The sequence below is a fragment of the Lissotriton vulgaris genome, chromosome 2_1 (genome assembly GCF_964263255.1).
Source record: "Lissotriton vulgaris chromosome 2_1, aLisVul1.2, whole genome shotgun sequence".
Lineage (NCBI taxonomy): Eukaryota > Metazoa > Chordata > Amphibia > Caudata > Salamandridae > Lissotriton > Lissotriton vulgaris.
The window spans coordinates 321,071,344-321,083,631 of record NC_141687.1 but is presented as its reverse complement, the minus strand read 5'-3'; the positions used below and the strand labels follow the sequence as shown (position 1 = coordinate 321,083,631).

The following is a 12,288-nucleotide window of genomic DNA, read 5'->3' as shown; positions in this document are numbered from 1 at the left end:
CAACTGACAAGAACAGAACCTTACATTAATAACATCACTGGGGATTAAATGTGGCCTAAACATTCTATTTCAACACACCAGCAACTAGATACCACAGTATCCATGAAGAGAACACCTCACTAGCACTCTGTAACTTTTTTTGATTGACCCATTTAACACTTTCCCTAAAATTCCTTTTTATCTGCTCATTTTCCATGTTGGGTCTAACTGTTTCTGATGTAGTTTTTCCATTCGCTGGATTTTAGTTATGGGAAATAAGTCTGAACTGATATGTTGGGAGAAGATATAATATGAGTGATGTTAGAAGAAGTCTGACTTCACATCAGGCAGAAAAAGTGCCACTCGAATAGTTCCAAACTTTCCAGATCCTGTATGAATTTAGGATAGCCATCATAAGAAAGAAAATGTGAAGGAGGAAGAATGTACATGCGAGAAATATTTGTCAAATTAATATTATTTATTCTTCTCAGGGGAGTCTGAGATATCATTACTATAAGTTGTGCTTGTTCTTCCAGTGGCACAGTCTTTAACCTAGGTGTCTTCTTTGAACAATGTTTAGAGGGTCATTTGGTCTGCATCCTACTGCTCATCAGATGCGGCCCGACCATCATCTACTGCTGTGGCCCAACCAACGCATTAGAATGCGTGCGGTCAGAGCAGCAGGCATAGGGACATTCCAACACTTTCCAATGGCCTCAAGGAGCCCATTGGACCGTTGGAGATTCAGTAATCCCTACAATAGAGACAGTGCCTGCTCAGGGACCGCCGTAGGGATTAGAATGTCATTATCCACTTGCCCTTTCATGGCAAGCAAAAACCAGTCAGAAAGTGACCAACCTCTGCTATGAGGACTGGGGGGCAAATCCCTGCACTGTGTGGCAAGCACCACACAGTGCAGGGATGTTTTTATAGTGTACATTTTCTATTGCAGATTGTGCCCACAGCACAAGCCACAATAGAAAATATACACTTTGCGGCTACAGTGAAGATGGCCACATTGAGTCTGACCAGCATCGTTATGATGTTCTTAGTCTTCAAGCAGTTACAAAAGTTAGAGGGGTTACTATCTGAGTAAACTCCGAGGTCAGTGCTAAGATTTATAGGCCTCCTACCTCGAAATATTGCCCATACATTTGTGTTGTCAACTTTGCTAATGTCCTATTTGCAGATGTTCACATTAGCCTGAAAGGGAAGCTCACTTGTCTATGAGCATTCTCTTCTAAAATGCTTTCCTATTTCTTTCCTCTGTGTTGCTACTAAAAGCTGTGATGCCCTAGTCACTAACCCTACAGTGTTTCTTCACAGGGATTCCATCTTCATAGAAGAACATGGTTCAAAAAAGAATGCAAAGAAAATCATCATTGTGTTGACCGATGGGGTGACTTTCATGGATGAAAGAAACCTGACAACAGTAATCAACTCGACCCAAATGATGAACATTGAGCGCTATGTAATAGGGGTGAGTTAATCTCAAACAATATAACATTTCACATTTAAGATTAATGCCACAGACTAAAACTTACCTCCTATTGTCTACATCCTAACAGTGATCCACAGCAAACACATAAGAATCCCATGACACAAGGTGATCTTCGATACAAACAAAAGGTCTGAATTGAAATTGAAGACACTTCAACCGCATGTACAAATGCTGTTTGCCTGAGTTCATGCCATTGAGGCGCTTATATAATATTTCTCATATTAATGCACTTACATAAATTCTCTCACACAAATGTTCACATAAACATTTCTTTTACACACACACACACCACTGTTCAATACACAATGATTTGAAACCTACTAACGCATAAGAAGACCATGGTGGTGGAAGTGTAGTAGTGGTACTAATGGTGTTTGTGTAGATTGTGAGGGTGGTGATAATAGTGGCAATAATGGTAGTTTAATGGTGGTCATGGTGATGGTTGTGATGGTGTTGTACTAATGATGATAGTCATTAGTGGTAATAGTGGTGTTTGTGATAACTGTAGTGGTGGTAAGGCTCAACTAGTGCTTGACCTCATTGAGGTGTGGCAACTGTTCCTAGAGCAGAACAGTGGCTTAGAACTGGTGACAGAATGGACTAGTTGAAGGGCTTTGATTCCTATCAGCTCCAAGGGCCCCTAAACTTCATTCACTTGAAAGTGATTGTGTTGAAGCCTGCTCTTTCATAGTTTAGGGTATAGGGGAGAGCCCGAGAATCGAAAATCTTTGCCCCCAAGACCCACACAACCTTAGCTGGCACCAAACTCAGTAGGAAAGATGGTGTTTTCCCCCAGAAATGGTTCGAAGTGTACACAGTGGTGGGGACTGCTTGTTTCCCTGGCCACACCTCTCGGTGGACAGAAGAACTCTGCACAAGGGAGAAAGGGTTTTAACACCTTGGCGTTTAGGAGTGAAAGACACTGCAGGATTGTTTGCTATCGGACAAACAGGAAGTGCTAAAAAAGTGTGTACTGTTTTCCCCCATTGGTTAGAGAATGTCCAGGGCTCACCTCCACCCACTGACTAGTGCCAGAAATAAATGTGACACCCCAAGGAACCCTCCTCAGAACACTTTCTGAACCAGAAGTAAAACAGAATAGGACTGGACACTGCTTGCTGTGATGGGACAGGAGCAGTGAAGGACTGGACCTGCTCCTTTTTGTACCCAGAACAAAGAACTGAACTCCAAATGTCAGTGGGTTCCTGTTTGCTACAGGGACACAACAAGCTGCAAGAGGTATTTTTCCTGAAGTCATCAGGTAACCAGTACCAACTGGACTTGGACTGGGCCTTGCTGATGGCCTCTGCTGAAAGGAGTCCAGGCCCCAAAGGGCTGCGCATGTACGCAGCTTTCATAAAAAAATATGCATTGTCAATTATTATATTTAAGGCTCCTAATTTGTTACAAATACATACAGACAGAAAACAATGGGCCTGATTAGGAGCTTGGTGGTTCTCCTGCTGGACAGCCATTGCTGAGCTCCCAGAAGGACCAGCAAACTCATGTTGTACCCACCTAATGGATTCTGAGTTTAATCCAGGGTGGGCAGGCGGTGCTGGTTAGGTCTAATGGTGGCCACTGTGTTAGGCTCATAGGAGAGCCTTACTAGCAGACCGCTGCAATGAGAGTGCCTTCACAGTGTGGCATGTACCATTTAGTGGCTGTCATGCTGTGCAGGAACGAGGGTACTATTTCAGTGGGCTCACAACATGTGGCCCCGCATACACCCCCCTGGGCAAATTCGCTCTGGGGCTGCATGTCTGCCACCCTTTTTATGGTGGGGTCACTGCCATGAAATAAGCTGTAGATATGCAACTCTGAATATTCTCGGCGGTGGCAGTATATTCCTGGATCCAGGCGGAGGTGGCTGTTCTGTGGTAGTCTGAACATCACTCTTGGAACACAGCTGGCGGACCCACATGGGTGGCAGTGGTTGGACTCCCACCACAAGTACGGTGGTCCCAGGACCGCCGTACTCATAATTAGCCCCAATGTGTTTCCTATCTGTATTTATTGTTAAAAGTGGAAACATGGGGAAAATTGTGTAGCATGGGGGTGACTCTCCATGCTATGTTCATGATTTCCAGCTGAGCAGATAGACGATATGAGAAGTTTAATTGTGAGCCAGCATATTGTGAGCCCCTGACCGCGGAGGCACCGCTAGGGAACATGGGTTCCTGGTGGTTGCTGTGGTAAAATGATGGCCTGACTGCCAAAGTTTAATATGGAGGTTGGACCGCCGGTGTAGAGATGGCCGGACCATCATTGCCATGCCACAGTGAGTTTGGCAGTTCATGGACTGCCAAACACATAGGGTTCCATTACAATGGAAGGCGGATCGTAACGGAATGCAGGACCGTCCGCAAGGTGTGCCGCGGTCCCGCACCTGAAATTAGGATGCCGCGGCCACTGTGGCAGGGGCAACCCCTATTTCCAGCATTGTGGCGGGCAGTGCTCACAGCACCACCCGCCACAATGCTGGGAATGCACATTGTGCATTGGCATGCACAAGGTGACAGGAACCGCGTGGTGCCTGCCACTTTGTCCATGCCAATGCAGGGGGGTATCATAGGTACCCCCATGTGCACCCCCCAACTTCCTGGGGGCCCGCTACAGGCCCCACAAGGTAAAGGCCACATGCCTTTCCATGGTGGCAACGCTGCCATGGAAAGGCTGATCTCCGCAGTAATCGTAATATGGATGTTGGTGTCTTGCAGACACCGCCACCATATTAACCATGTTTTCCAGACGGTTTTTCCATCTGCCGCGGACCCCCAATCATCCTAATATGGCGGGGGGGGTCTTTGAAGTGTGACTGGCGGACGGTTCGCCCCCGCCGCGCCAGCGGTGACTACCACTGGCCCAGAGGGGGCGGTCCGCCTGCCATCCTAATGGGCCCCTTAATTAGGGCCTACATGTTCTTCTGTGTGCTGTGATGAAGACAAATTCTGCTAGGTTTATTGAATTTGCACAGGGCCTCATCACCCATGGTCACAAGGTGTAACCAAGGTCAACTATGGCAGAGGAATGAGTGCAGGTTACACATGTTGCTTTTCACCTTTCATCTCCGCAACTTAGCATGCATTATCAGGACATTTGCACTCTGCTATGTAGAACATTTTGGTGTTTGCAATTGTGTCAATTTTCAATGTAAAATCTATGTCGCCATTAGAAGGTGATTGCCACAAACGTATATGCATTAGAAAGTGTTGCTTGGCTTTGCAAGAGTACCCATGTAGTGCAACAGTAAATTTGAAACTCTGTTGCTTTTAATATGTGTTTTGTGAACAAGGCATGGTCATTGTAGCAACCCAACAACCAGCTGAAGACTTGACATACCCTGAAAACATGACATTCATGACAATAAGCAGCAATGAGCAACTTGAAACAATTAAACTATCTACTGTGTGCAACAGAAACAATGTATATATATATCTATTATCACAATGATGATACCTTGTACAAAAGGGCATTCTAAAAATATTGACTGGCTAGATGTAGATGATGGAAGTTGGGTAAAGAAGTACAAATACATTGAGAGACAGGGTAAGGATTACAATATGATTGTTATAAGTAGTAGAATGGCATCATTCTCTGCATTTCTTGACCATGAATCTGTCTCAGAACTTTTGATAGTAGACAATTGTTATGTTGTGCCTTGATTGAATTATCCTGTGTATTCATCACAGGTGGGAAATGCCTTCAACTCAAAGAAAGCAATGGATGAGCTGCAGCTGATTGCATCAGACCCAGATGACAAGCATCTTTTCAGAGTCACTAACTACTCAGCTTTGGATGGGCTGCTGTCTGCTCTCGAACAGAAACTCGTGGGAATTGAGGGTAAGGACACATCCTTGTTTCCCATGATAGCAGTTCTCAGTAGATGAGGACAGTGGCTCTAAGGCCTACCTAAATATGCTGCACACATTTTTCTTCACATAAAATTGATTCAGTCATTTCCCAAGAATTTGGGAACTGTACTTTTACAGTATATTTAGGCTTTCCTATTTTCAATTTCTATTTTTGGTGCAGACACATCTGAAAGGATGACGGGATAACTGAGGCTAAGCTGCAGGGCTGCTATGGTTAATAGGTGCATACACCAGTGACGGTGCTAGTACTAACTTAAGCTCCAACATATAGGGCCTCATTACAATGGTGGTTGGATGAATGTTTGGTGGCTCACCTGCCATGTTATGTATGATGTGACCGCCGTGTAGGCAGGTGGAAACATTCCTTTTACTATTGCGGCTTGTGCTGCGGCTGGAAAAGGGCCACAGCTTCAGTAGTAAAAGGCATGTTTTTAAATATCCATGCATCGTACCTTATGGTGCCTGGCACACAGTGCATGGATGTTTGGGGGGCACCGCATGTAGAGGCTCACAGAGACGTAGACCCTCCTAGGGGCCCCCAAAGTCCCTTTCCGATAGCCTTTCCGCAGTGCCTGTATAGTAGGGATTATTGTGCGACCTCCACCTGACGTGCTCCTTGAGCTTGTCAGAGGTGCCAGTCTTTCTCCCTGCCTGCTTCACTCTGACCACCAGTATCTTAATCAGGAGGTTGGACAGTTTTTTGGGATGTTGGGCGGACCACCACCGATTACTTGTTGGTGGCGGTTCGCCTGACATCCTAATGAGGTCCATAGTAATGGCAGCTGAGCTGAAGTGCAGCCTGGACTGAACAAGAAGCAACTTAACAGCAAGTGCTTGCAGGAAAGTCACATGAAAGCATGTGAAGACATCAAAACACAGACCATAAAGATATCTTATAGAAATGCCTTTCTAAACAAATAGTGGCCTACATTTGATGTGACTACCAAGAACCTCACCAATATATGGGAAGACTGTAGTTATATTAGTGAAATAATCCAATATGCGTTAAGTAGGTTTTGTTGGATAGAGGCATTCATTACAAGTCTTATGCTAGGAAGATATTGATGTAAGGTATGCTGTCTATACTGAAGGCCCCTCTTTTTTTGCCATCACATGAGTTCTGGCAGACAATAAAGCTGAAACCAGCCAGACATAAGAATGTGGAACCAGAAAATTGGCTCGATTTTCCACGATAAACGAGTGACTGACAAACATGTCTCCTAAAGGGAAAGAAACTGTATAATAAAGATGTACAAAGAGACGTTGCTGAGAGATTTGTGCAAGGGTACATAGGCTTGGCCCATCCAGCAAGTTTGCTTTATAGACTAAAAATGTTGAATGTAAATGAATAAAGTTAGTGCAATTTTTTTGTTTATTACTTTTTACATGAACAGTAGCACAGTGCTTGTAAATGTTTTTATTCGCATTGGCCTACACTAAATAAAAAGCAACCCCACCTCTGGACATAGACGTGATCTTAATTTGAGGAGCTTGCAACCTAGAAGAGAAAATTCTCCCTGGATAGGTACAAATAGAGAAATGCAAATTCTATAATACAGTGCAGAGATGCTTTTGACATTTAGACTAGGAAAAAGTTTTACGTTTTCTGTTCCTCTAAAATAGGGATTCGGAAATAAAGTGCCTGTGGGCTGCGGATTAAGCACTAGTCTGCAATGCCCAGCTCAAGAAGTCACTTGATAATCAGGGGGTTGTTTGGGGTGTTACACCCCCCCCCCCTAATAAAGGAATTCTCAAGTAAATAGTTTGGTACATGTGCTTTCAGTCGAGTATGGTGAGTTGTGTGTCCGATTTCACAAGGGATTTGTAAATGCACACACAGACAAAAACATACACAAACTTTCTATCCTCTCTGTTTCAAAGTTCTTAAAATGTTGAGCACTATGCAGATCTTATTCCAACTAATGATAGGAGATTTGTCTGCTAGAATCACAGACAATATCAGAAAGAAACCCCATTGCTAATGCATTAGTATTAAGATTCAACAACATTATCCTTGATGAATCTTTTGGGAGATGATGATGTAATCGTTGGATCCTTCCAATCCAGGCTGACAGAATTAAAAATGTTATAGTCGGAGGAGCTTCGCGCGGATCCAAGATGGACGCGTGAGCACAGGGTTCCGGAGACCCTCTTTGCCTCCCGCATCTATCCTGCCACACATCCTGATTTGATCGATGGGTACTTGTTGACCATGCCCTGCTGAGTCTGAGGAACTTTTCAGAACCGAAATCGGACGCCGTGATCGGGACTTGCTCCGTCCTGAAGTTTGTGACCTACATCGTAGGCCGTCCCCGGGCTGGAGTCACCGAGGTACCCGGGTGGCAAGTCAACAACAACGGCTGGTTGGACACGCCCACTGCCCCTGTGGCGCTTTCGGTTTCGTTTTGGGCCATTGTCGCGAAGTCTACGGCTGCCTCACTCATCCTTTTGTCCCTGTTGAGGATCCTAAATTTGCTCTGTTTTAGCCCTCTTGCCCTTGAGGTTCATCGAAAACGTGATCATTTTGACTAGATTGCAACGACTTCGTGGGAGCTCGAGGCCCACTATGGCGGGCAGGCTGGATGCCGAAAAACGGAACACCAAGAGCACGCATCGTGGGGGCCTCATCCAAACCCAGACTATAGAGCGCTTCACCCGCCCGAAAGGGTCCCCTGGCGGAGTGACTAAATCCCCTGGAGGGACCGTGGATGATACCCAGCCGTCGGAAGAGCCGACACTGAGTGATATCATGGGCGCCATTACTAGTGTCCGTACCGACATGGGCCATCAGTATGAGACTCTTGCCGCTAAGATCGATACGGTAGCAATTGAAGTTAATCTCATCAGAGCCGACCTGGGGAAGACAAATGAATGGGTCAAATCCCTAGATATCAAAACTGCTAGTCTGACCACGGATGTCTCAGACCTTCAGACTGAGGTCCGCACGCTTCGTGCCTCCAACGATCAATTTGCCCGCCGGCTGGATGATTTCGAGGGCCGGGCAAGGCGCAATAACATTCGCATCGTGGGGGTTCCGGAGACCCCTTCAGACGTCTCTACGGACCTTCTGGTGGAAGACCTGGTCCTTAAACATCTTGCGCCTAAGGGACTAAGTAACTTTTTCACAGTGGAACGGGCCCATAGAGTTCCAGGCGGGAAGCCGAAGTTGGGAGCTGTGCCGAGACCCATCATTGCCAGGATTTTCAATTTCCGGGATAGAGACGTTATCCTGCAAGCCTCAAGGACCTCGGGTCCCACTAAATTTGACAATGCCTCGGTTAGCTTCTACCCGGACTTCACCCAGGCAGTCCAGAAGCAGCGCATGGGTTTTACCGGAGTGAAGAGACGACTCAGAGATATTGGTCTCAAATACGCTATGCTTTTTCCTGCCCGGTTGAGGATTGAGTATGAGGAGCGGGCCTTCTTTTTCGATCGCCCTGAGGTGGCCAGTGACTGGTTGGATACTCTACCGACACATCGTAATGGCGGCGAGGGCCCTGAAGGGGCCGAGGGCGGCCTGGCCGAACCGGAGGAGTCAGCCTGCAGCGGCGAACTGGTTACTTTGGACCTCTAGCAGTGGCTTTTTTTCATAGACTTGCTACTACTGTGGATACCCGGAGGTGGGGGGATTCGGGTTTCCTCTTCCTCCTCTGGGGGACTTTTCTCTCTTTTCGTAGGTTAGTTCTATGGGGCGACAGGCACACTGCAAGTTGGGGTGGCTTTCTGGTCTGGTGCAGGGTGGGAGTGTGTGTTTTTCGGGGTTTCCGGGGGGTGGTGGGGAGGACTTTTTCTTCTTGTTGTTTTGATCGAGGCTGCTACATCTCCTGTTGTCGATTCTGTGTAGTTCTTCCTTGGCATGGCGGGATGGGTGTTCAATGCTGGGATGGGGGGGGGGGAGCTTAAAATGCTGAGTTGGAACGTTAACGGTCTTGGTGATAGAATAAAGCGGGGTGTTGTCTTGCAATATTTGAAACGTTATACCCCAGATGTGATTTTGCTTCAGGAGACACACTTGGTGGGCAATGCATGCCGTGTGATTAAACAGACGTGGTTATCCTATGGTGGCACACTCGGGGTTTACCTCCGGCTCGAGAGGGGTGGGGGTTATGGTACGTACCTCCCTCCCACTGGAGATCGATGATGTTTTGCTAGACGATAGAGGTCGCTATGCGGCCATTACGGGGCGGTGGGAAGGGAAAACTGTCTCCTTTTTGTCGGTGTATGTCCCCCCCGGCTTGCAATCTACCACGTTTGCTGATCTTGGTGATGTGATCCTAGGGCTCCAGGGCGATGTGTTGGTGGTGGGCGGCGACTTTAATTCAGTGGTCAGTGGTGAGGTAGATCGCAGTCCCCCCAGAACTTTGCCTGCTGCACAACTCTGGCTAGGGAAGCTACTGGATATGTTGGAACTGGTTGACTGCTGGCAACAGTTATACCCGGTTCAGCCCCAGTACACCTTCTACTCGGGTGCGCACAAGAGCTTCTCGAGATTAGATTATATTCTTATGCCAGCGGCACAGATGGTCTCGGTGAGGGAGGTTAGACATTTGGCCAGGGGGATTTCGGATCATTCCCCGCTTTTCCTTATGATTGATATGCAGTTGGGCACAGAAGGCCGAATTGCCCCGATTAACCCCTGGCACCTTCGTAATCCTAAAATCAGGTCAGAGTTGGTGAAATGTATGGATTACTATTTCGCTGAGTACGACGGATCGGTCTCCTCCCCAGTTATTTTGTGGCAGGCCTATAAGCCAGTGATTCGTGGGCAGGCCCTGTCCCTCATTGCCAGCGAAAGGAGACGTAAAAATGCATCGGTGGTGGAACTAGAAACCGAGATCACTGCTTTGGAGGAACAGGTTGGAACTGGGGACAGTCCGGAGGTGTTGCATACCCTCGCCCTGAAACAATTTGATTATAAGACCCTGGTCACTGATGCAGCTAAAGTGATGCACCAAGAGCAACAGGGGCGCCTGTATGATGTGGGTGATAAGGCGGGAAAGTTGATTGCATGGCTGGATAGGAAGGATCGATTGAACAGAGTGGTGCCTGTTGTTGAGAGTGTGGATGGTGTTAGAGTGGTGGAGCCGACCGACATAGTTCGAACATTTGCCCTTCACTTTCAGACTGTTTATGCGCCGGTCTCGGATCTTACGGAAGAGGATTTGCATCTTTTGCTCCAAGATATCGCTCTGCCCGTCCTGTCGGACCCCGACATAGAGCTTATGGAGGCAGATTTTTCCACCGATGAAGTAGCACTCGCTATCCGTTCACTTCGGTCCGGGAAGGCCTCGGGCCCAAACGGCATACCGGTAGAATTGTATAAACTCTGCCCGAACAAAATGGCACCATATCTCCGTAGGATGTTCTTGGCCTCGCGAGATCTCGGCTTTCTTCCTCGCGACCAGAGACTGGCGTCCATTGTCGTCATACATAAGGATGGCAAACCCCGTGACCAATGTTCATCATACTGGCCGATCTCGCTTTTAAATGTCGAGCCCAAGATCCTTGCTAAACTACTGGCAAATCGGTTGGTTACAGTGATAGCAGATTTGATCCACCCGGACCAATCTGGATTTATACCCCACCGAAACACCACGCTCAACCTACGTCGCCTTCATGGCGTCTTGGAAAGGGCGGGGTCTCTTCGGGAGCCGGCCATTTTGGTTTCCCTTGATGCCTCGATGGCCTTCGACACAGTCGAATGGCCGTATTTGTGGGCTGTTCTCGCCAAGTTTGGGTTTGGCCCTAAGTTCATTGGCTGGGTTAGACTCCTATATGAGCAGCCACTGGCAAAGGTGGTGGTTAATGGAAGGGCTTCCGAGCCCTTCACCCTCGGCCGGGGAACGAGACAGGGATGTCCCTTGTCGCCGCTCCTCTTTGCGCTTGCCCTTGAGCCCCTGGCTGCATGGCTGCGTTGGGAACCGTCGCTTAAGGGCATCCGCTGGTCGGCGGATTTCGAGGACCGTATATCACTCTATGCGGATGATATCTTGTTGTATCTTCCTCTCCTCGTAAGTCGCTGGGCGTTCTGTTCGACGTGCTGGGTTCCTTTGGAAGGAATTCTGGTCTGGTAATTAATTGGGCTAAATCCTGTATTTATCCGCTCACCGACGATGAGCTTCTTCCTCGCTATTGTCCTATACCGGTTACTAGGGACGGTTTCAAATACTTGGGGATCTATATTTCACTAGACCCCAAGACTCGTTATGAGCGGAATTTGCTACCTCCGCTTTCCGACTTCGTTCGGATGCAACTGCGTGGAGTGGCTTGCCGCTGTCTCGTTTGGGACGGGCGGCCCTGTTCAAAATGATGTCTCTCCCCCGCTTCTTATATGCCATTCAAAATACACTTGATTTGGTACCTGCTAGCTACTTTCGAGAGATCGAGGGCTTGCAGAGGCGGTTGGTTTGGGGTGGGCGACCACGTATTGCACTGGCAAAATTGACTTTGCCTTGGTACAATGGGGGTATCGCACTACCCGACATCAAGCGCTACTACTGGGCTTCCCAGTTGAGTGCTGTGAATCATGCCATGTATGACCCGTCCCTAATCCCGCTTTTGAAATGGACAGATGGCAACTCCCTGGGGGAGATTACAATCGGGCCTTCTATTCCAGAGCCGACCGCAAACATCTCACGGGCCCTACGGCAGTGGCTGTGCGAGTTTGGGGAAACGCGACCGCTGCCACGGGATGGACGGATAAATTGACGAAGTCTACTCCACTGTATGCCTCGGAAGCGCTGGGTGGTCTGTGGAAATCGAAAGGTTTCACCAGTTGGGACCTTATTGGTATCAGCAAGGTGGGCGACCTCTAGGCCAAGGGTGCAGTCAAGACCTTCGAAGCATTATAGCGAGAATATAAATTGAGCGATAGAGAGTACTTCCGGTACCTCCAGGTCCGCCATGTGATTCAATTGTTTTTTCCGGCTGACG

General features: G+C 47.7%; 1 protein-coding gene across 1 annotated transcript in view; it reads left to right on the top strand.

Moving 5' to 3' along the window:
- The window catches only part of ITGAE (integrin subunit alpha E), a 771,961-nt gene that overhangs the window by 282,210 nt on the left and 477,463 nt on the right, over positions 1–12,288 (top strand). The window contains exons 10-11 of the mRNA XM_086955032.1: positions 1,306–1,459; positions 5,173–5,323. Of these exons, the coding sequence (XP_086811158.1) occupies positions 1,306–1,459; positions 5,173–5,323 (305 nt within the window). The remainder of the gene's footprint in view (positions 1–1,305; positions 1,460–5,172; positions 5,324–12,288) is intronic.